We start from the raw sequence: 24,623 nt of genomic DNA, 5'->3' as shown, positions 1-24,623 counted from the left end.
TGTTAAATTCAGGTGGGGGGGGGGGGCAGAGATGGTCACGGTATTGGGGAGCCTAAAGCTAGAAAGGATAGATTTAAGGTGAGAAGAGAAATATTTAAAAGGATCTGAGTTCAACTTTATCCCCACAGTGCACGTATTTGGAAGGAGGTGCCACAGAATATGTCAGAGGTGGGTAGACATTTGTGTAGGTACATGGATAGGAAAGGTTTAAACCAGGGGTTCCCAACCTGTTTGATGCCGGGGTACTAATGCCAATAAGCAAGGGGTCCACAGACCCCAGGATGGGAATGACGTAGGCCAAATCTCGACGAACGGAACCAACTCAGGTTGCCATCTTGGCATGGAGAGGTGGGCCAAGGGCCCCTTCCTGTCCTCAGAGACTCTAAGACTTCATACCAAATGCCGAGAAATGGGATTAATGCCAATGGGTAATTGGTGGCCTGCATAAGCACTGTGGGCCGAAGGGCCTGTTTGTGTGTAGTTAAAGGAGAAGAAAGGGATCAGCAGATTATCGGGGCTTTCCAGTAAGAACAGATTGTACAAGGAGACTGGTATATTGAGCGGAGTAAGGATTATCAGTGCTCACACTTGGCTACAATTCCCATATTAGGGAAACAACACCTTCAAAAGGCGATGCCTCGAAAAGGCAGCTTCCATCACTAAGGACCCCCATCACCCAGGACATTGTTACCATCAGGGAGGAGGCACAGGAGCCTGAAGACACACACTCAACGATTTAGGAACAAATTCCTAAACAAAGTTTGATGGTTAGAATAACGCTTGATTTTCTTATAAAAATGTAAGACAATGTACTTAAGAGAATTGATGCAGTTTTAAAGGCAAAGGCTGATTTGTTCAGCTTTTTACTGTTTACTGCTCTATGGCATTTTTAAAAATATTTAGCTTTTCATTTTATGATTTTGAAACCATTTTCCCTTTAAAGAATTCTTTTAACATGTGCCTGAGACTTTTGCACAGTACTGTGGTAATTTTATGTATTGCACTGTACTGCTGCCACAAAAAAAAATCTCTTGACATACGTGAGTGATGATAAACCTGATTCTGATCTGGATCTCTGTTGCGGACTGAGAGTGGGAAGGGGGCAGGGAGAGGGGAATCATGGTTGGGAAAAGGGGAAGGGAGAGGGGAGGGAGCAGGAAGCACCAGAGAGACATTCTGTAATGATCAATAAACCAATTGTTTGGAATCAAATGAACTTGCCTGGTGTCTCCGGGCTGGGTGTGTTTCTTATACACATACATCCACACACACCCACACAATTACAATTTATATATTTTTTTAAAATTATGTATCACACCACCACAAAACAAATCTCATGAAGTACACCAGGGTGATTAAACCCAACACGTCCCCACTACCCTTGGCAGTCATACTGACCTCTTTTGCACGCCCAGGGCCACCCCCGTCAGCAGGATGTAGGTAATGAAAGCCATGGCTGAAAGAGAAAACCAAGCAGAGAATCAGCTGCTACAAGCTTGCGGGCACTTCCATCTGCTCAGCTGGAAACCAACACACACAAAAGTTAAACGCAGATGCGGGAAATCTGAAACAAAATATAGTGGATTCCACGCAAACATGAGGAAATCTGCAGATGCTGGAAATTCAAGCAACACACATCAAAGTTGCTGGTGACCCTGCAACTTTGATAGTGGATTTCAGTTAACTGGACCAGTGCCTTTCGGCCCAATTAAGCGACTGTCCCAATTGGCCCGAGTTTCATGAAAACAGCTAAAAACGTATAAAAAAGACAAACGGAGTAACAAATTATGTATTTAAATCATGGGAACGGTAGGGGTCCATGGCAAAAATCAGGTTGGGAACCCCTAACTTAAATAAAATACATAACAAATTAGAACACTACCAACAGTAGTATGGAACTATAAAACTGTATTAGCTAATAGTTATCGACAGTGGAATCCATCTAGTGTACCCAATGAACAAAATCAGTGCAGATAATGGACTGCCTTCGTATAATCCAATCAGCAAATGCGTCCTCCAAATCTTCATTTTCATTGTAACAATTGATACGTTCAAATTCTTCGTAGCTCCCAGACTTGTTGAAGTAGTGGAATTGTTTCATCTTCACTCCCTGCAGTTTCTGGCACCTATAAGCCTGAACGCCTGAAACTGTTGTTCGGAATTGTCTTGCTGCTTATTTCTTGCCAACTATGTGACAAAAATCATGCACAGAAGAGATGCTGCAGATGCTGGAAACCCAGACACTAAATGCTGGAGAATCTAAGGTCAAGCAGCATCTATGGAAATGAATAAACAGTCGACGTTTCGGGCCGAGACTTCAGGGACACAAATCACTGTTTTTTGAAAACAAGCACACACAACTGATGCTATTTAAAAACTGTTCGCTCTTAGCACAGCAAAGCGTCTAATAGCCACACAAGTGCACACAACTGAAACTTGTTAGAACCTGGTTGGCAACAGGCCCCTGCAGTAAGACCACAGAACTGATGGTGGACTTCAAGATGGGGGCAAATCAAGGGAACCCACACCAGACCTCATCGAGGGATCAGAGGTGGAAAGGAAGAGCAATTTCAAATTGCTGGGTGTCAACATCTCTGAAGATCTACCCTAGGCCCAACATATCGATGCAGTTACAAAGACCGCATGGCGGCATTAGGAGTTTGACCAGATTTGGTATGTCGTCAAATGTGCCCATCTATCTCACTTCTGTACATCTCCTCACGACCATCTGGGATCCCGCCAACCACAGTTGCTCTTTAAATTTTTCACACATGTATGGTGGAGGGTGTTCTGACTGGTTGTATCGTTGTTTGGGTTGCAGGCTCCAAAGCACACGATGCAGGGATTGCAGACTAAGCCAGCTCCATCACTGTGACAAGCTCCTGCACTGTCAAGAACATCTTCAAAAGGCGATGCCTCAAAAAGGCAGCATCCATCGAGACCCCCATCACCCAGGACAGGCCCTCTTCTCATTGCTACCATCAAGGAGGAGGTACAGGAGCCTGAAGACACACACTCAACCATTCAGGAACAGCTTCTTTCCTTCTGCCACTTGATTTTTGAACGGACAATGGCCACCACCTAACCTTTTGCACTGCTCATTGTATTTTTGTAAGAAATTTTTTACGTATTGCACTGTACTGATGTTGCAAAGCAATAAATTCCACGGCATTTCCTGATTCTGACATGTCATGAAGGAGTACAGTGGTCTGACCACTGGCACTAGCCATGGTTCAGCTGTGTCACACTTGGATCGCAGCTAGCAGTACTGAGAGCACCACTTGGCCCATCGAGCCCATGTTAGCAGGTGGGACACTAAAACCCAAGCCCTGCCTGTTCTCTCAGACACATCACACGGAGCAGCGGGCGAGCTTTTCTCAGTTTGACATGTCGGTATCTATTCCTCACCTGACCAGACGGCACAGTAGCGTAGCAGTTAGCACAACGCTATTACAGCTCGGGGTGGAGTTCAGAGTTCAATTCCGGCACCACTGTGAACGTACGGGTTTCCCCTGGGTGATCCGGTTTCCTCCCACACTCCAAAGACAAACTGGTCCAATCACAATGCTCCCTATAATACTTATTTTAAAACAGCTGTTCTGAGCAGGAAACAGTGCTCTTAGCAGGATTTTATTCATTTATTTATTTACAGTCTGAAATCTGCGCAGCACCTGAAATTTTTTTTGTAACGTGCATACCATGAATATTTAGAATGAAAATTGAAAAGAAACACAGACTTTTCACTTTATTATGTGACGGGATCCTGAATTATCCCTATGAACTGTGCTTTTAAAAGAGAAAGAGAGAGACAGGTGTCCAACACAGACACCTTGTTATTAAGAGAGAAAGAGGCGAAGTCTGCTTGGAGATGGTGTTATGGTTTCTCTGCAGCATGTTTACACTTCTGCAAGGTCACTGGCAGCTTCTAAGTTCTTACAGACAGAGAAGGGCAGCTGGTGTTCAGTACGGTGAGATAAATATAAGGTCAGATGATAAGACTCACTGACACGTGGTCTTGGACACTGAATGAGCTTTGCTGTGCCCACAGAAAAGGTGGGTTTTGGAGGATCTATCAGTGGCTCTTGCAGTGGGGAAAAGGTGTGACCGGTGGGGAGTTATTCGTGTGTCCAACCCTTGCCTGGGTTGATAATTCCACCACAGAAGAACGGTCCCCTTGGTTGTGGTCACAGTCAACAGTCGGTGACTTCTAAAGGATTTCAGAGGACAACAGGAAGATCGACGGCGTCAGCTCACCTGAAGACTCAAATCTCTCTCTCTCTCCCCGTCACTACTCAACTCAATACCATGAACTGAACTGAACTTTACTCATCATCGTAAGACTGCATCCATTTTACCCCTAGGCTTGAAGAAGCTTGGTTTCTATATTTCCACATTTATATATATATTATCATTGCTAACCTATTTGATATATCTGCATTTATATTACAGTATTGTGTAGTTACTAATAAATACCATTAGTTAATAGCAATACCGGACTCCAAAGTGTTTTCCATTTCCGCTGGTTCTTTAATCCGTCACGGGGTATGTGACAATTAGTTAAAGGATATAATGAGATACAGCAAGACAGAAAATCTTTCACTTCTCGTAAACTTTTCCTAGCTGCATGGCAACGAAGGCTAAGTGCGTAGGAGCATTTCAGTTACCGCCCAGCAACACACCCGCACAGCTGAGAGGGACCAGTGGTCCAGAACATCCCCTTTTGTTTCTATAACCATTGGGGAGGAGGTAGAGGAGTCAGAAGACACATAATCAATATTTTAGGAACAGCTTCTTCCTCTCCACCATCAGATTTCTGAGCAGTCCATGAACCCATGAACACGTCCTCGCCGTCCCTTTTTTTTGTGCTATTTATTTTGTAATGTATAGATTTACATGAATTTTATGTCGTTGCACAGGCCTTCTGCCACAAAAGAATAAATTCCTTGTCATGCGAGACTGATTTCTATTACGCTGCAAACACAGAGTGGTAAAGCTTCACGCACTCACTTGGAATGTAGAGGTCTGGAGCGTTTGCGTGGTAATCCTCTCGTGGGGTCAAGCGAGCTTCTGCGTGATAGCCAAGCTCCCAGTTCTAAAGGCAAGACAGAACGTGTGAGCGTGAAATCCCGAAACTCTAGCTCCATACATACGCTGCAGCCCAGTGGCTGGGACAAGGCCCCCGTCCCACCTCAAGCTCTGATACAGAACAGGAGGAGAACTGCGATGGCAGGAAAGAACACCTCCCGCTCTCTGCAGTGTATTCCCAAGCTGTACATAGTGCACGCAGCCTCTCGTTAGCTACTGCATTAGCAATCTAATACAAGCACAATCTATTAACCCAGCCACATCTTCCCAGACCTATAACTAAATACAGGTGGCTACTTTATTATTTACAGGAGTGGAAGCCAGTGCGGTCTCTGCTGCTGCAGCTCTTCCATTTCAGGGTTCAACATCTTGTGCATTCAGGGATGCTCTTCTGTACACCACTGTCGTAACCTGTGGTTATTCGAGTTACTGTCACCTTCCTGTCAGCTTGAACCATTCTCCTCTGACCTCTCTCATTAATGAGGCGTTTTTCACCCACGGTACTGCAGCAGTTAGCACGATGCTATTGCAGTTCGTGGTGTTGGAGTTCAGAGTCCAGCTCTGGCATCCTCTGTGGGAAGCCCCTTCCCGTGACCGTGCGGGTTTTCTCAGTCCAAAGACATAACAGTTAGGTGGGCAATTGGTCATTGTAAATCGTCCTGTGATTAGGCTAGGGTTAAGCAGGTGGGTTATTGACTAGTGCGGCTCAGTAGGCCATAAAGGCCTGCTCCACACTGTACCTTTAGATAAAATTAAGATCTAAATAAACTGTCCCTCACTGCATTTTTTTTTGTTTTTCCACACCATTTTATGATCACAAGACCCTGCTGGAGATTAAGAGCTTAAGGTACTGCGGCTCTACCCCATCAGCCAGTCGCTCATAGGTGGAGAAACTGAAGGAGCTGGAGTCAGTGTGGACTGTACTGCCGCTGGAGTCGGAGGAGTGGGTGCGCGAAGGTGGTGTGCAGTCTAACAGCGTGTGATTGTCTCAGTCGCTTTTCCTGTGATCGCAGGACCCTGTTGGACATTGTTAACGTGGAATGCTGCAAATCCGATTCATTGATTTATTGGTGGAGGTCGGGGGAGCTGCGTGGTCTCTGTCGCAGCGAGGACCAGGCCCCAAGCTGCTGTGTCACCTGTTTACAGCCACCCAGGAGAGAGCCAGTGTGCTCCACTGGAGGCGCTGTGGAGCAGTGTCCAAGGCAAAGTCAGTGCTGCCCCCCAGTGCTCAATTGGCAGAAGACAAGCTGTATTGTATTCTACTGCAGACTGCTGCAACATTCATGGACACTGGGATTTAGACTAGGTTTTTTTGTTGTGTGACTGTATTTTACTGATATCTCATATGTGCTTGCTGTCTTATGGGTGCCATATGTGTCTTGTTCTGTATGAGACAGTTGGCACTGTGTTTTATATCTTGGTCCTGGAGTACTGGTGTTTCATTTGGCTGTATTCATGGGTACGGTTGAATAACAATTAAACTTGAATTAATTGACATTTCTTTTTCACCCTGGGAACAGGTAATCTACCTTATCTATGCCACTCAAAATATTAAAAAATGAGGTAAATGTTAAAATAGATTTAATTTTTTAATGACCATCGCACTATATCACAAGGAATTTTTTTTGTAATTCGAATTTTTATTATTATTTATTCTTATTTTACAAAGCAGCACAGCTTTTGAAGCTGTTCACCTCCCTCTGCCCTGTCGGTACCACACCCTTCAACCCAAGCCAGGATTTGAGCTCCACTCGTGTGATGTCCCCCGAGCCCACTGTAGAGTACTGACAGAGTGACCCGTGGCCAGTGGTGCTGTTATTCAGGGCAACTGTTCCATCTACGCAGGCGGACAAATGATTGCAATTGTAATGGCCTCTCTGTAATGTTCCACTGCTAAGGTAATGGTTTCTCTGTAGCAGCAATGTTTGGGTTATGACGAGAGATAACGGGGCATGTTAGCCAATGAGCTTTCTTTCTCAGCTCAATGTTGTTCTTTCTTGTGTGTCTGCGAGCCAGGGATTCGTGGTCTTTTGCTGGGGAGCGATGAGGAGAGAAGACGTGAATGGAGAGAGTTCGTAGACAGCTGGATGGAGCGGGATGAGTGGGATGTTGTGTCTGGGAGCCGGGAATTCGTGGTCTTTTGCTGGGGAGCGATGAGGAGAGAAGACGTGAATGGAGAGAGTTCGTAGACAGCTGGATGGAGCGGGATGAGTGGGATGTTGTGTCTGCGAGCCGGGGATTCGTGGTCTTTTGCTGGGGAGCGATGAGGAGAGAAGACGTGAATGGAGAGAGTTCGTAGACAGCTGGATGGAGCGGGATGAGTGGGATGTTGTGTCTGCGAGCCGGGGATTCGTGGTCTTTTGCTGGGGAGCGATGAGGAGAGAAGACGTGAATGGAGAGAGTTCGTAGACAGCCGGATGGAGCGGGATGAGTGGGATGTTGTGTCTGGGAGCCGGGGATTCGTGGTCTTTTGCTGGGGAGCGATGGGGAGAGAAGACGTGAATGGAGAGAGTTCGTAGACAGCTGGATGGAGCGGGATGAGTGGGATGTTGTGTCTGGGAGCCGGGGATTCGTGGTCTTTTGCTGGGGAGCGATGAGGAGAGAAGACGTGAATGGAGAGAGTTCGTAGACAGCTGGATGGAGCGGGATGAGTGGGATGTTGTGTCTGGGAGCCGGGAATTCGTGGTCTTTTGCTGGGGAGCGATGAGGAGAGAAGACGTGAATGGAGAGAGTTCGTAGACAGCTGGATGGAGCGGGATGAGTGGGATGTTGTGTCTGCGAGCCGGGAATTCGTGGTCTTTTGCTGGGGAGCGATGAGGAGAGAAGACGTGAATGGAGAGAGTTCGTAGACAGCTGGATGGAGCGGGATGAGTGGGATGTTGTGTCTGCGAGCCGGGGATTCGTGGTCTTTTGCTGGGGAGCGATGAGGAGAGAAGACGTGAATGGAGAGAGTTCGTAGACAGCCGGATGGAGCGGGATGAGTGGGATGTTGTGTCTGGGAGCCGGGAATTCGTGGTCTTTTGCTGGGGAGCGATGAGGAGAGAAGACGTGAATGGAGAGAGTTCGTAGACAGCTGGATGGAGCGGGATGAGTGGGATGTTGTGTCTGGGAGCCGGGAATTCGTGGTCTTTTGCTGGGGAGCGATGAGGAGAGAAGACGTGAATGGAGAGAGTTCGTAGACAGCTGGATGGAGCGGGATGAGTGGGATGTTGTGTCTGCGAGCCGGGAATTCGTGGTCTTTTGCTGGGGAGCGATGAGGAGAGAAGACGTGAATGGAGAGAGTTCGTAGACAGCTGGATGGAGCGGGATGAGTGGGATGTTGTGTCTGGGAGCCGGGGATTCGTGGTCTTTTGCTGGGGAGCGATGAGGAGAGAAGACGTGAATGGAGAGAGTTCGTAGACAGCTGGATGGAGCGGGATGAGTGGGATGTTGTGTCTGCGAGCCGGGGATTCGTGGTCTTTTGCTGGGGAGCGATGAGGAGAGAAGACGTGAATGGAGAGAGTTCGTAGACAGCTGGATGGAGCGGGATGAGTGGGATGTTGTGTCTGCGAGCCGGGGATTCGTGGTCTTTTGCTGGGGAGCGATGAGGAGAGAAGACGTGAATGGAGAGAGTTCGTAGACAGCTGGATGGAGCGGGATGAGTGGGATGTTGTGTCTGGGAGCCGGGGATTCGTGGTCTTTTGCTGGGGAGCGATGAGGAGAGAAGACGTGAATGGAGAGAGTTCGTAGACAGCTGGATGGAGCGGGATGAGTGGGATGTTGTGTCTGCGAGCCGGGGATTCGTGGTCTTTTGCTGGGGAGCGATGAGGAGAGAAGACGTGAATGGAGAGAGTTCGTAGACAGCTGGATGGAGCGGGATGAGTGGGATGTTGTGTCTGCGAGCCGGGGATTCGTGGTCTTTTGCTGGGGAGCGATGGGGAGAGAAGACGTGAATGGAGAGAGTTCGTAGACAGCTGGATGGAGCGGGATGAGTGGGATGTTGTGTCTGCGAGCCGGGGATTCGTGGTCTTTTGCTGGGGAGCGATGAGGAGAGAAGACGTGAATGGAGAGAGTTCGTAGACAGCTGGATGGAGCGGGATGAGTGGGATGTTGTGTCTGGGAGCCGGGAATTCGTGGTCTTTTGCTGGGGAGCGATGGGGAGAGAAGACGTGAATGGAGAGAGTTCGTAGACAGCTGGATGGAGCGGGATGAGTGGGATGTTGTGTCTGGGAGCCGGGGATTCGTGGTCTTTTGCTGGGGAGCGATGAGGAGAGAAGACGTGAATGGAGAGAGTTCGTAGACAGCCGGATGGAGCGGGATGAGTGGGATGTTGTGTCTGGGAGCCGGGAATTCGTGGTCTTTTGCTGGGGAGCGATGAGGAGAGAAGACGTGAATGGAGAGAGTTCGTAGACAGCCGGATGGAGCGGGATGAGTGGGATGTTGTGTCTGGGAGCCGGGAATTCGTGGTCTTTTGCTGGGGAGCGATGAGGAGAGAAGACGTGAATGGAGAGAGTTCGTAGACAGCTGGATGGAGCGGGATGAGTGGGATGTTGTGTCTGCGAGCCGGGAATTCGTGGTCTTTTGCTGGGGAGCGATGGGGAGAGAAGACGTGAATGGAGAGAGTTCGTAGACAGCCAGATGGAGCGGGATGAGTGGGATGTTGTGTCTGGGAGCCGGGAATTCGTGGTCTTTTGCTGGGGAGCGATGAGGAGAGAAGACGTGAATGGAGAGAGTTCGTAGACAGCCGGATGGAGCGGGATGAGTGGGATGTTGTGTCTGGGAGCCGGGAATTCGTGGTCTTTTGCTGGGGAGCGATGAGGAGAGAAGACGTGAATGGAGAGAGTTCGTAGACAGCCGGATGGAGCGGGATGAGTGGGATGTTGTCTCTGGGAACCGGTAATTCGTGGTCTTTTGCCGGGGAGCGATGAGGAGAGAAGATGCGAATGGAGAGAGTTGCGCATTAGACTGTCCCATGAGATTGGGCCCTTTTTCTTTTTTTTTGTTTCTTTACTAACCATACAGTCAAATTAATAATTATAAAGCTCAATCATTTGATCGCATATTGTGTACTGTTTGTTATTTTGGGGTACTGACTTCTAACATCATGCAGCATCCACCCAAACAAGATTTCTTAAGTTTGGCCGGGCCGGGGGATTATACTCCCCGATATCAAGCCACTAGCTGAACCGAGAGTTACACAACCTTGGCCATTTACCCGATGGGTCTTCAAGTTCAATTAACACACGTCAAAGTTGCTGGTGAACGCAGCAGGCCTGGCAGCATCTGTAGGAAGAGGTGCAGTCGACGTTTCAGGCCGAGACCCTTCGCCAGGACTAACAATTGTCATTCAACCAAACATGAATACAACCAAACAGTGTTACTCAGAGGTCAGGTGGCAAAACACAGTACCGAATGTCATACACAGCACAAAGCACATATAAGATAGCAAGCATATAGAAGATATCAGTAAATACACTCACAAAAAAAATACAGTCCAAGACCCTAAGTCCACGTATGTTGCAGGAGTCTGCAGTCAAACACAATCCAGCTTGCCATCTGACGAGCTAACAGTAAGGGGCAGTACCGACACTAGCTTGGATGCCACGCCACATTGCCTGCGGTGAAGCACACCGACTCCAACACCTCCCTCCTGGACGGCTGTAAACAGGCAACACCATGGCTTGGGGCCTGGTCCCCACTACAACCGAGACTACGCAGCTCCCCCGCCATTCGCCAGTAAATCAGTGAATCGGACTTGCGTCAACAATGGACAACAGGGTTTTGCAATCACAAGACAAGCCACTAAGGCAATCACTCACTCTCAGACTGCACACCGCCTTTGCGCAGCAACCCCGCCAAAGACCCTCTGGCACGGGTAGCAGCAAGTCCAGCTCCTTCATGTTCTCCACCAATGAGCAACTCACCGAAGGGACAGACCTTCATGCACGGTGAGTCACCCCTAACCAGCCAGAGCTTTTCGAGAAGGTTACCGGGAAAGTGAATGAAGGCAAGGCAGTGGATGCTGTCTACGTGGACGTTAGCAAAACATTTGACGAGGTCCCGCATGTAAGGCTGCTCAAGAAGGTTCAGTCGCTCGGCAGTCAAGATGAGGTAGTAAATTGAATTAGACATTGGCTTTGTGGGAGAAGCCAGAGAGTGGGTAGATGGCCGCCCCTCTGACTGCTGTGCTGCAGGGATCAGTGCTGGTCCTGTTGTTGTCATCTATCTGGATGATAATGTGGTCAACTGGATCAGCAAGATCGAGGACGACACCGAGCGTGTCGAGGACAGCAAGGAAGGCCATCGTGGCTCGAAAAGTGGCAGATGGAATTCAATGCGAGGTGTTGCACTTTGGTAGGACCAGCCAGGTTAGGCCTTACACAGTGAACAGTCGGGCACTGAGGAGAGCAGTAGAACAAAGGGATCTGGGCATACAGGAACATAATTCATTGAAAGTGGTGTCACAGAGAGATAGGGTTGTAAAGACAACTTTTGATGCATTGGCCTTCATAAATCAAAGTACTGATTATGGGAGATGTAACGTTATGTTGAAGTTGTATAAGACATTGGTGAGGCCTAATTTGGAGTATTGTGTGTGCAGTTTTGGTCACCTACCTACAGGAAAGATGTAAATAAGGTTGAAAGAGTGCAGAGAAAATCGAGAAGGATATTGCTGGGTCTGGAGGACCTGGGGAATAAGGAGAGATTGAACAGGTTAGGACCTTATTCCTTGGAATGTGGAAGATTGAGAGGAGGTTTGATAGATGTATACAGAATTCTGAGGGGTATGGATAGGGTAAATGGAAGCAGGCTTTTCCCACTGAGGTTGGATGGGACTATAAGGTGAAATGTTTAAGGGGAACGCGAGGAGGAACTTCTTCACTCAGACAATGTGACAGTGTGGACTCACACAGGGACTCTCCACATCCACTCTACCTGTGTCCTCTGGTCCTAGACTCCCCCACAATAGGAAACATCCTCTCCACATCCACTCTATCTGTGTCCTCTGGTCCTAGACTCCCCCACAATAGGAAACATCCTCTCTACATCCACTCTATCTGTGTCCTCTGGTCCTAGACTCTCCCACTATAGGAAACATCCTCTCCACATCCACTCTATCTGTGTCCTCTGGTCCCAGTCTCCACCACTATAGGAAACATCCTCTCCACATCCACTCTACCTGTGTCCTCTGGTCCTAGACTCGCCCACTATAGGAAACATCCTCTCCACATCCACTCTATCTGTGTCCTCTGGTCAAGTTAAGAGCCCGTGGTGTTACAGGAAGATACTAGCATCTATAAAGTAGTGGCTGATTGGCAGAAGGCAGAGTAGGAATAAAGGGGGCCTTTTCTGATTGGCTGCCAGTGACTAGTGGTGCTCCACAGGGGTCAGTGTTGGGACAGCTCCTTTTTACGTTATATGTCAATGATTTGGATGACGGAATTGATGGCTTTGTGGCTAAATTTGCAGATGATACAAAGACAGGTTGAGGGGTAGGTAGTTTTGAGGAATCAGGAGTCTGCAGAAGGACAGACAGGTTAGGAGAATGGGCAAAGAAGTGGCAGATGGAATAGTGTTGGGAAGTATATGGTCAAGCACTTCAGTAGAAGGAATAGAGGCTTAGACTATTTTCCAAACAGGAAGAAAATTCAGAAAGCAGAAATGCAAAGGGATTGGGAGTCCTCGTGCAGTATTCCCTAAAGGTTAATTTGCAGGATGAGTTGGTGGTGAGGAAGGCAAATGCATTATTAGCATTCATTTCGATTGGAGTAGAATATGAAAGCAAGGATGCAATGCTGAGGCTGTACAAGGCACCGGTGAGGCCTCAACTGGAGTATTGTGGGCAGTTTTGGTCCGTTTATTTAAGAAAGGATGTGCTTACACTGGAGAGGGTTCAGAGGAGGTTCACAAGAATGATTATGGGAATGAAAGGGTTATCGTATGAACAGTGATTGAAGACTCTGTATTCACTGGAATTTAAGAATGAGAGGGGATCTCATTGAAAGCTATCAAACATTGAAAGGGTTAGATAGAGTGGACGTGGAGAGGGCGTTCCCTAGAGTTTGGGAGTCTAGGACCAGAGGACACAGACTCAAAATAAGAGGGAAATCACTTTAGAACGGATATGAGGAAGAGTTTCTTTAGCCAGAAAGTGGTGAACCTGTGGAATTTCTTGTCAGAGGCAGCCGTGGAGGCTGTCACTGGGCAGAGATCGGTAGGTTAGCGGAGGGGGGAGCTTAGGACAATGGCACCTAACGGATACTCCTCTGCTTGCATCTTTAGAAACATTTCTATTCCTATCTTTAATATCTCTGTTTTTCCCTTTCAAGGTTCTTTTGAAGACCCTGACCTGGAGTTACACAATGACTTCAGTTCTTTGCGGGAATGGGACCCGCTCTCAGGGCCTCACGATTGGCCGTTTTTCGATATACCAAGGGCGCGGCCTAGAAGACTAGCGCGCTTTCAGGGCGCTAGATTTTCATGGCTCTGAAGGCAGGCGGATTCAAGGTTGGTGCCACTGCAGAAAACTGGTGAGTCATGGGAGTACACAGAAGATCGAAAGCAGTGAGCTGGCTGCTGGCTGTGTGCCCACAGAACTAAGTTCTTTGGGCACAGAGCTCGGAAAAAGCGACACAATAGTCTTTCAACACCATAAATCAGCGAGTTGTTTTCTACTATCTCCCCCTCTTGCTGTGAAATGAGGACACCTCTTTTTCCCCTTATTAGGGAGAGAGCGCGCCTGGGGTTTGTCGAATACCAGGTGAACAAGTAGTCTTTGGGGTACTGCAAGTCTGTGTCCTTACTGGTGCTCGGTTGCGGGGGTGGGGGCGATGCTTTTTCTGTTGGTGGGGGAAGGGGGGGGTCGTTGCTTTGCTGCTGTTTACACGTGGGAGGGGGAACTGGGGGGCAACTTTGGGGTTCGAACATTTAACTGTCATTCATTCTTTGGGGCGCTCCTCTGTTTTTGTGGAAGTTTGTGAAGAAACAGAATTTCAGGATGTATACTGTACACATTTCTCTGGCATTAAATAGAACTGATTAATCAGGGTGTGAAAGGCAGGAGAATGGGGTTGAGAGGGAAATGGATCAGCCATGATGAGAAGGCAGTGCAGACTCGATGGGCCACATAGCCTCGTTCTGCTCCTATGTCTTACAGTTGTGTGTGGACGCCGTATATACTAACGGCTGGCAGGGTAGATGCAAATGAATTTCTTGGCAACTGCCGAGCTGCCATCACCTCCTGCATTTTCATGTCCACCCATTCCCGGGGCTGCCACCATCTCCTGCATCTTACCATTCCCTCCCTCCCACCCCCACTGTTCCCTGAGCTGCTACAGTCGGAGGGTGGGGTGGAGCAGGGACCACACAGCAGGCTAGCTTACTCACAAAGTCAGCGAGGTTACCCCTTCTGCGCCCGCTCGCTCTCCTGTCCCCGCTGTTCCCGGGGTCACCTCCCGCACAGGTTTTCCGTTTTGTTTCTTACAAGCGATCCTCAGGGATGCTACTCCGCCGTAACCTGAGTGACGGGCTGCAGTCCGACGTGTGTTTCTCCCCACCCTGGTCCTCATTGCGCATTAGCTGCCCAAAGCCCCAGTCTGAGTACCTGATGGGTGTAGGGGAACACCAGTAGGATCAGCTTCTGGGCGACGTATCTGGTGTCGACGGTGAAGAAATACTTCAGCTTGTTGACGGACACGAACCTGTGCAGCTGTTGCAAAAACAAACAGTGTTACCCTACACCGGGGAGTCGCATTAGAGTTTAAATCATCCTGCTTTTCAGCTTTCTCTATGTATGCACACTTTGCAACCACTGTATTAGGTACACCTGCTCATTAATACAAATATCTAATCAGCCAATCATGTGGCAGCAACTCAATGCATAAAAGCACGCAGACGTGGTCAAAAGGTTCAGGGCAAACATCAAAATGGGGAAGAAATGTGATCGAAGTGACTTTGACCATGAAATGATTGTTGGTGCCAGATGGGGTGAACTTTCTCCCTTTTTCCATTCCCACCCCACTCTGGTCTCCTCATCTGTACATCACCTCCATCTGGTGCCCCACCTCCTTCCCTTTCTCCCATGGTACACCCTTATCACATTCCTCCTCCCCTAGTCCTTCCTCTCTTCCACCTACAGTGCTGGGCAAAAGTCTGTGCACATTTACATAGCCAGGATGCCTGAGACTTTTGCACAGTACTGGAGTAATTTTATGTATTCCACTGTGCTGCTGCCACAAAAAAAACAAATTTCATGACATGAGTGAGTGATGATAAACCTGATTCTGATCTGGGTCTCTATTGTGGACTGAGAGTGGGAAGGGGGCAGGGAGAGGGGAATCATGGTTGGGAAAAGGGGAAGGGAGAGGGGAGGGAGCAGGAAGCACCAGAGAGACATTCTGTAATGATCAATAAACCAATTGTTTGGGATCAAATGACCTTGCCTGGTGTCTCAGGTCTGGGTGTGTCTGCACCCACCCCTGACACTCCTTCTCTGCCACCTGTCCCACACCCCTCCCACAGCGCTCCACCCTCACCATCCCCAACATCCTTTGCTCCCGTCAGATTTACGAACTGGCTCTCTGCTCCACGTTGACCAACACAGTACTGTGCAGAAGTCTTGGGTGTATGCACAGTATTGTATCAATTCCCAGCTCATCACTTCAGCCGCTCCCCCCACCCTTCCCTCCTCAGATACCACCAGTCCTGATGAAGGGCCTCAGCCCGAAATGTCGGCCGTTTATTCCTCTCTGTAGGTGCTGTCTGACCTGCCACGTTCCCTCTGCTGCAACGCTTCTAATGTACTGTACTGCTGCTGCAAAAAGCTGACTTACACAGCACACTTTTTTTTCCATTTATAAATAACAAGCAGGTATTTATAAGTAAAACAAGCTCTTGATCTGGATGAGGAAGTGGAGGGATGGGTCAGTAAGTTTGCTGATGACACAAAGGTTGGGGGTGTTGTGGATAGTGTGGAGAGCTGTCAGAGGTTACAGTGGGACATCGATAGGATGCAAAACTGGGCTGAGAAGTAGCAGATGGAATTCAACCCAGATAAGTGTGAAGTGATTCATTTTGGTAGGTCAAATATGACGGCAGAATACAGTACTAATGGTAAGAGTCTTGGCAGTGTGGAGGATCAGAGGGATCTTGGGGTCCGAGTCCATCAGACACTCAAAGCTGCTCCACAGGTTGACTCTGTGGTTAAGAAGGCATACGGTGTATATAGGACCCTGGTCAGACCCCACTTGGAGTACTGTGCTCATTTCTGGTTGCCTCACTACAGGAAGGATGCAGAGGAGATTTACAAGGATGTTGCCTGGATTGGGGAGCATGCCTTATGAAAACAAGTTGAGTGAACTCGGCCTTTTCTCCTTGGAGCGATGGAGGATGAGAGGTGACCTGATAGAGGTGTATAAGATGATGAGAGGCATTGATCATGTGGATAGTCAGAGGCTTTTTCCCAGGGCTGAAATGGTTGCCATAAGAGGGCACAGGTTTAAGGTGCTGGGGTGTAGGTACAGAGGAGATGTCAGGGGTAAGTTTTTTACTCAGAGAGTGGTGAGTGCGTGCAATGGGCTGCCGGTGATGGTGGTGGAGGCGGATATGATAGGGCCTTTTAAGAGACTTTTGGATAGGTACATGGAGCTTAGAAAAACAGAGGGCCTAGTAATTTCTAAGCTGGGGACATGTTCGGCACAACTTTGTGGGCCGAAGGCCCTGTATTGTGTTGTAGGTTTTCTATGTTTCTACAACATTTGTATGTTATGTTTCCACCCTTCGAGCCATGTCACCCAGTAACTCCCAAGTCGATGCCAGCCTAATCACAGTGTAAACAGCAATTAACCTTCTAACTGATACACCTTTGGACTATGGGAGGAAACCAGAGAACCAGGGGAAGACCCCTGCACTCCATGGGGAGAACGCAGACTCCTTACAGATGACGTGAGAATTAAATTCTGAACACCGACATCACTAGCTGTGATAACGTCACGCTAGAATGACAATCAGAATGAACATGAAAATGGAGGCTTGATATGGGGGGAGAGGGGGCACACTGACCTCTTTGTGAACCATATCTTTCCCTTGGCTGGCTATCGTTGTGCCATAGGCCATGGCGACGTTGGCCACGGGCTCGCCCAGGAAGTTGTTCATCGGAAGCCCCATTTCAATGCCTTGGACGGTGTAGCCAGCAGGCTGGGAGGCACTGGTGTCGTCGAAGAGCTGGTTGGGGTCCATCGCGTTGGGGTTTGATCCGTGCAGCCTCTGCTTGGGAGCTGGAAAGAAAAGCACACGGCCCTCTTGTCAGGAATATCCATTCACAAACCGGAACTCGACTAGCCGCTCCCGTGGAGGTCAGAAAACGGCCATGCCCCCGTGCTCAGTGTTGGCCCGCTCTACAGCAATGCTAATCCCCAGTAACACACACACACACACACACACACACACACAAAATGCTGGAGGAGCTCAGCAGGTCAGGCAGCATCTGCGGAGAGGATGAAACGGACAGGGGCACAGGCCAAGACCCCATCATCCGGACCGGAGCAGTAAACGGGAAGGGGAGAAGAAAGCAGAATCAGAGCTGGGTGGAAGGCGAGTCCAGCGGAGGGGAAATGTGGGTACGAAGTAAGAAGCTGGGTGGTGAAGGGCTGAGGGAGGAGGAATCTGATAGGACAGTAGATTGAACATGGGGGGGGAAGGAGGAGGGGGAGAGCGGCGGGCGGGCGAGGAGGGAGGGGGGAGCCAGAATGGGGAATGGATACGGAGAAAAGGAGGAGGAGGGGATCAATTTTAAGCCCGGCTGTGAGTGGGTGATGCTCTGAAGTTTGCGGAGGTTGTGACAGTGCTGGTTCCGCAACAACAAATGGTAGCAGACCCACAACTCACTCACCCTGCCGTACTGTCTCCGCAATAACCTGGAGAATCGGGAGGAAACCCAGGCGGTCTCGGGGAGAAGGTACAAATTCCTTACGGACAGCGGCAGGAATTTGATCTTATGGCTGGCATGGTGCCAGGCCAACCTGCTGTGCAACAGCGGCGTGCCCAAGCCGCCGGGCAACAAGTCCAGTCTCTTAAATGTCCCTAATGTATCTGTCTCTACACCACCCCTGGCAGGACGTCCCACACACCCACCACTTACCCCCGATCACCTTAAATGTCCCTAATGTATCTGTCTCTACACCACCCCTGGCAAGACGTTCCACACACCCACCACTTACCTCCCATCACCTTAAATGTCCCTAATGTATCTGTCTCTACACCACCCCTGGCAGGATGTCCCATACACCCACCACTTACCAACGATCACCTTAAATGTCCCTAATGTATCTGTCTCTACACCACCCCTGGCAGGACGTCCCACACACCCACCACTTACCTCCGATCACCTTAAATGTCCCTAATGTATCTGTCTCTACACCACCCCTGGCAGGACGTCCCACACACCCACCACTTACCTCCGATCACCTTAAATGTCCCTAATGTATCTGTCTCTACACCACCCCTGGCAGGACGTCCCACACACCCACCACTTACCTCCGATCACCTTAAATGTCCCTAATGTATCTGTCTCTACACCACCCCTGGCAGGACGTTCCACACACCCACCACTTATCCCCGATCACCTTAAATGTCCCTAATGTACCTGTCTCTACACCACCCCTGGCAGGACGTCCCACACACCCACCACTTACCCCCGATCACCTTAAATGTCCCTAATGTACCTGTCTGTACACCACCCCTGGCAGGACGTCCCACACACACATCACTCTCTGCCTGAAGAACCTACCTCTGACACCTCCCTATATTTTCCTCCAATCCCCTTAAAATTCTGCCACCTTGTGTTAGCATTCATTCTATGCAGTCTCATTTGACCAGGGTGATCAAGACTGCTCTTGGAAAAAAAGTTTTAACGCAAGTGGTTTGCCACTGCGTTCTGGGCAGTGTCTTTACAAGACGGGTGACCCCAGCCCGACTTGTGATCTGTACTGGCTGCTCATACGACCATCCACCACCTGATCTCACGGCTTCACGTCACCCTGATCTGGGGCTAATCAGGTGCTAGACCTTGCCCGAGGGAGACCTGTAGGCTAGTGGAGGGAAGGAACACCTTACACCTCCTTTGGCAGAGCCATATCTCCACCCCAACACCCTCATTAGCCAAATGGCCCTGCAAAAAAAAAGTCTCTGGCCATCCACTCTACCTTCAGCTCTTATCATCTTGTACACCTCTGTCAAGTCACCTCTCAGCATCTTTCACTCCAACATGAAAAAACACTCACTCGCTAAACCTATTTTCACAAAATACACTCCCTATTTCAGACAGCCCCCTGGTGAATCTCCTCTGCAACTCTCTCTAATCCAGGCAGCATCCTGGTGAATCTCCTCTGCACCCTCTCTCATCCAGGCAGCATCCTGGTAAATTTCCTCTGCACCCTCTCTAATCCAGGCAGCATCCTGGTAAATCTCCTCTGCACCCTCTCTAATCCAGGCAGCATCCTGGTAAATCTCCTCTGTACCCTCTCTAATCCAGGCAGCATCCTGGTGAATCTCCTCTGCACCCTCTCTCATCCAGGCAGCATCCTGGTAAATCTCCTCTGCACCCTCTCTAATCCAGACAGCATCCTGGTGAATCTCCTCTGCATCCTCTCTAATCCAGGCAGCACCCTGGTGAATCTCCTCTGCATCCTCTCTAATCCAGGCAGCATCCTGGTAAATCTCCTCTGCGCCCTCTCTAATCCAGGCAGCATCCTGGTAAATCTCCTCTGAACCCTCTCTAATCCAGGCAGCATCCTAGTTAACCGTACATTTACTTTCACCCTACATTAATCCTACATCCCGCTCCCTCCCCTCTCCCTGCCCCCTTCCTACTCTCAGTCCACAATAGAGGCCCACATCAAAATCAGGTTTATCGTCACTCACATTTGTCATGAGATTTGTTTTTTCTCCTGTGTTCCTTTTCCTCCCCCCTCTTATGCTCCACTCCTCTCCCTCCCAGCTCCCCGTCCTCACCCTTTCCCTGTCCCCCCTCCGTGTCCCCTTCCCTCCCACTCCCTGCTCCCCCTCCTGCGTTCCCATCCTCACCCTCTCCCTGTCCCCTTCCTGACCCCTCCTCCATTCCCCCTCCCATGTCCCTTTCCTTCTTCCTCCTCCTGTGTCCCCTTCCCTCCCTCTCCCTCCTCCTGTGTCCCCTTCCCTCCCCCCTGCTGTGCCCCCTCTCTCTCCCTGTTCCCTCTCTTGTGACCCCTCACCCTCCTGTGACAACCTCCCTCCTCCCTCCCTCTCCACTCCCATGATTCTTTCCTTCCCCCACCCCATTCCCCTTCCCACTCACGCCCAGTTCCCCCTTCCCCACCCTGTTCCCCTATGTCCCCTTCCCTCCTCGTCACACTCCCCCCATGACCCTTTCCCTGCCCTCCCTGTTCCCCCGACCCCTTTCCTCCTACACCCTGTTCCCCTCTCCTGTGACCCATTCCTTCCCCCTCCATTCCCCCCACATGACCTCTTCCCCCTTCCCTGCTCCCCTCACCTATGACCCCTTCCCCCTCCGTTCCCCCCACATGACCCCTTCCCCCTCCATTCCCCCCACATGACCTCTTCCCCCTTCCCTGCTCCCCTCACCTATGACCCCTTCCCCCTCCGTTCCCCCCACATGACCTCTTCCACCCTCCCTGATCCCCCCAGCACTGACACCTTCCCTCCTCCCTACACTCCGTCACCAATGACCCCTACCCCCTCCATATAACCCCCATCAATGACCCCTTCCCCCTCCCTGCTCCCCTCACGTATGACCCCTCCCCCCAATAATGACACCTTCCCTCCTGCCTGATCCCCCACCTATGACCGCTTTCCTCCCCGAGAACACTCACGCTGCCGGTGGGCGCCGTGCAGAGCCATACCCGCCGTCAACCTGCGCCCCCAGTCCCGGCTGCGACCGCTCAACCAAACCTCACCCTCCTGCGCTAGCTCCCGCCCCTGCCTCCCGGTCTGTATAAGAGAGCCCACCACGCCGCCTTGCTATTGGTTGCCACTGATGTCCGTCTGCACCGCGGCCCCGCCCCTCCCCGGCGTCAAGTTTGAGTGATCGGGCGGCGCAGGCGCAGTGCGCCCCGGCGGTCGGGTTGCCACGAAGTCAGATCCACGGCGCAGGTGAAGGAGGGGTGGTCCCGGTGCGATGCGGAGCTCGGCGGCAGCGGCCGCCGCCCAGGGTCCGGGCCCCAGGACCCGGGCTCCTTCCTTTACACAACACCGTCTCCATCCTCATAACCCCCGCCAGACACAAACAAACGCGAAAAGAGAGCGGTTTTGTTATGACGCACATAAAGGGATTCGTTCTTAAAGGGGATGTCACTGTTTTAATTTTTTGGCCGTTCAAAAAAAAAACTGGGATTTGGATCTGACGTTGCTGGGGCCAATCACCTGGGAACAGGTTTAGCAGACTGGGTCTGTTCCAGAGTTTAAAAAGGATCAAAAATCTTGTAAAAGTGACATTGGTAGTAGTTTTATTTGGAGATACACCACAGTAACAGGCCATTCTGTTCCACTGCACCCATTTATATGACCAATTAACCTACTAACCCTTCATCATTACGTGCTGTGTCGTTGACTGTGGGCGACTGTGATCTTTGACCATGGTAATCTTTTCTGCAGAAGTAGTTTGTCCTGGGCAGTTTGTCTCTTTACAAGGCATGGCCCCAGCCATTAGCAAAGCAACACACACAAAATGCTGGAGGAACTCAGCAGGCCAGGCAGCATCCATGGAAAAGAGTAAACAGTGGACGTTTCAGGCTGAGAACCTTCAGCAGGACTGGAGAAGTCAGTAAGAAGGTGATGGGGAGGGGGAGGAAGAAGAACAAGGTATTAGGTGAACCGGAAGAGGGGGAAGGGCAGAGTAAAGAGCTGGGAAGTTGATTGGCGAAAGAGTTAAAGGACTGGAGAAGGGGGAATTTCTAGGAGAGGGCAGAAGACCTTGGAAGAAAGGGAAGTGGGAGGAGCATGAGAGGGGAAATGGGAATAGGGAATGGTGAAGGAGAGGGGACAATTACCAGAAGTTTGAGAAATCGATGTTCATGTCACCAGGTTGGAAGCTACCCAAATGGAATATAAGGTGTTGCTCCTCCAACCCGAGTGTGGCCTCATTGCGGCAGTAGAGGACTAACATGTCGGAATGGCAATGAGTTTATTGATACTCTTCAGAGATTGTCTGCCTGGTGTCAGTGGTCACATAACCAGGACTTGTGATCTGCACCGGCTGCTCATACGGCCAAGTGTTCCAAGTGGGGGCTGCTAAACAGGTTCTTCAACTTGCCCAAGGGTGACCAGAGGGAAGGAGCGCCTTACATCTCCTTTGGTAGAGACGTATCTCCACCCCACCACCCAATACTAACCCTAACGTCTTTGAAATGTGGGCGGAAACAGCATTGAGAGGGAGGCCGTGCAGTCGCAGGGAAACTGCACGACGCTGTAAGCTGGGCAACGGAACGGACCCCGAGCGGGAGTCCGAGGCCCAGGGTCTTCGGCGAGGAGAGGAGACGAGGACAGACTCGTGTGGAGCGTTTGGTCGACCACCGAAGGTGGTCCCATTCAAAGGTCGGCGGAGTTCGGAGGACATCGATTGGAGGAAGGGAGGCCTGGTTCTGTAAGAGCGCCGACATGTGTACACTGAGCTGATAGAGTTACTGACTTGGCACCTTTATTGTATTTGTTTCTACTAACCCATCACCAAGAAATATTTATCAAGTGTAGTCATTTAATCACATATGGTGTACTGTCTGTTATTTGGCATGGTGGGGTACGTCACACAGCATCCACACAAACTTGATTACTCAGTTTGGTGGGGCCGAAGGCTGCTCCCCCTAGAAGAAAGCGAGCTGAGTGAGCCTGAGGCTTACCAGGGGCTACAGTGGTATTGTCCCACGGCATAAAAAAGGTTGGGAACCCCTGCTCTAGATGCTGCCTGGCCTGCTGCATTTTGTTTATTGATTGAGATACACCCCTTCGCCTCATGCCGCCCAGCAGCCCCGATTCAACCCTAGCCTAGTTACAAGAAAATTTGCATTCACCAATTAAACTATGACTCTGGACTGTGGGAGGAAACCAGAGCACCCGGAGGAAACCCACGCCAACACAGGGAGAACTCCTTACCGGGTATCTGGTACTAAAAAAGCGCAGTGCTAACGTCTACTCTACCGTGACTCCCCAACCGTGTTACACTGTTCTGCGTGCCATCCAGACAGATTATTCCAATAGTATTACACGGAAGATTCTAGTGTGGATAAAGCATTGGCTGCTTTGGCGGGAGGCAAAGAGTGGGAATAAAAGGAGCCTGTTCAGATTGGCTGTCGGTGACTGGTGGTATTCGACAGGGGGCTGTGTTGGGACTGCTTCTTGACATAACATATCAAGCATTTGGATGTTGTAATTTCAAAAACGCAAAACACGAGGAAATCTGCAGATGCTGGAAATTCAAGCAACACACATCAAAGTTGCTGGTGAACACAGCAGGCCAGGCAGCATCTATAGGAAGAGGTACAGTAGACGTTTTGGGCCGAGACCCTTCGTCAGGACTAACTGAAAGAAGAGACAGTAAGAGATCTGAAAGTGGGAGGGGAAGGGGAGATCTGAAATGATAGGAGAAGACAAGAGGGGGAGGGATGGAGCTAAGAGCTGGAAAGTTGATTGGCAAAAGGGATATGACAGGATCATGGGACGGGAGGCCACCGATCTCCCTCCCAGCACTTATCCTTGTAAGCGGAACAAGTGCTACACATGCCCTTTACACTTCCTCCCTCACCACCATTCAGGGCCCCAGACAGTCCTTCCAGGTGAGGCGACACTTCACCTGTGAGTCGGCTGGGGTGATATACTGCGTCCGGTGCTCCCGATGCGGCCTTCTATATATTGGCGAGACCCAATGCAGACTGGGAGACCTACTGGCTGTCCACCAGAGAAAGCAGGATCTCCCAGTGGCCACACATTTTAATTCCACATCCCATTCCCATTCTGATATGTCTATCCATGGCCTCCTCTACTATCAAGAAGGAGCCACACTCAGGTGGGAGGAACAATACCTTATATTCCGTCTGGGTAGCCTCCAACCTGATGGCATGAACATCGACTTCTCTAACTTCCATTAATGCCCCACCTCCCCTTAGTGCCGCATCCCTTATTTCTTTCTTTCTTTCTTTCTTCTTTCTCTCTCTCTCCTTTTTCTCCCTCTGTCCCTCTGACTGTACCCCTTGCCCATCCTCTGGGCTTTTCCCCCCTCCCCCTTTTCCTTCTCCCTAGGCCTCCTGTCCCATGATCCTCTGGTATCCCTTTTGCCTATCACCTGTCCAGCTCTTGGCTCCATCCCTCCCCCTCCTGTCTTCTCCTATCATTTTGGATCTCCCCCTCCCCCTCCAACTTTCAAATCTCTTACTAGCTCTTCCTTCAGTTAGCCCTGACGAAGGGTCTCGGCCTGAAACGTCGACTGTACCTCTTCCTAGAGATGCTGCCTGACCTGCTGTGTTCATCCTCAATTTTTATGTGTGCTGCTGGATGTTGCAATTGATGGCTTTGTG

General features: G+C 50.0%; 1 protein-coding gene across 1 annotated transcript in view; it reads right to left on the bottom strand.

Moving 5' to 3' along the window:
- LOC140189105 (protein YIF1A-like) overlaps positions 1–21,317 on the bottom strand; it is a 29,013-nt gene extending 7,696 nt beyond the window's left edge. Inside the window, exons 1-5 of the mRNA XM_072245806.1 lie at positions 20,931–21,317; positions 17,125–17,339; positions 14,669–14,773; positions 5,008–5,092; positions 1,399–1,456 (exon numbers count right to left, since the gene is read on the bottom strand). Coding sequence (XP_072101907.1) covers positions 1,399–1,456; positions 5,008–5,092; positions 14,669–14,773; positions 17,125–17,339; positions 20,931–20,958 — 491 coding nt within the window. The 5' untranslated portion in view covers positions 20,959–21,317. The remainder of the gene's footprint in view (positions 1–1,398; positions 1,457–5,007; positions 5,093–14,668; positions 14,774–17,124; positions 17,340–20,930) is intronic.
- Positions 21,318–24,623: the final 3,306 nt, after the last annotated feature.

Source organism: Mobula birostris, chromosome 28, assembly GCF_030028105.1.
Source record: "Mobula birostris isolate sMobBir1 chromosome 28, sMobBir1.hap1, whole genome shotgun sequence".
NCBI lineage: Eukaryota > Metazoa > Chordata > Chondrichthyes > Myliobatiformes > Myliobatidae > Mobula > Mobula birostris.
The sequence above is the reverse complement of the archived record's forward strand: the minus strand, read 5'-3'. Positions and strand labels throughout refer to the sequence as shown.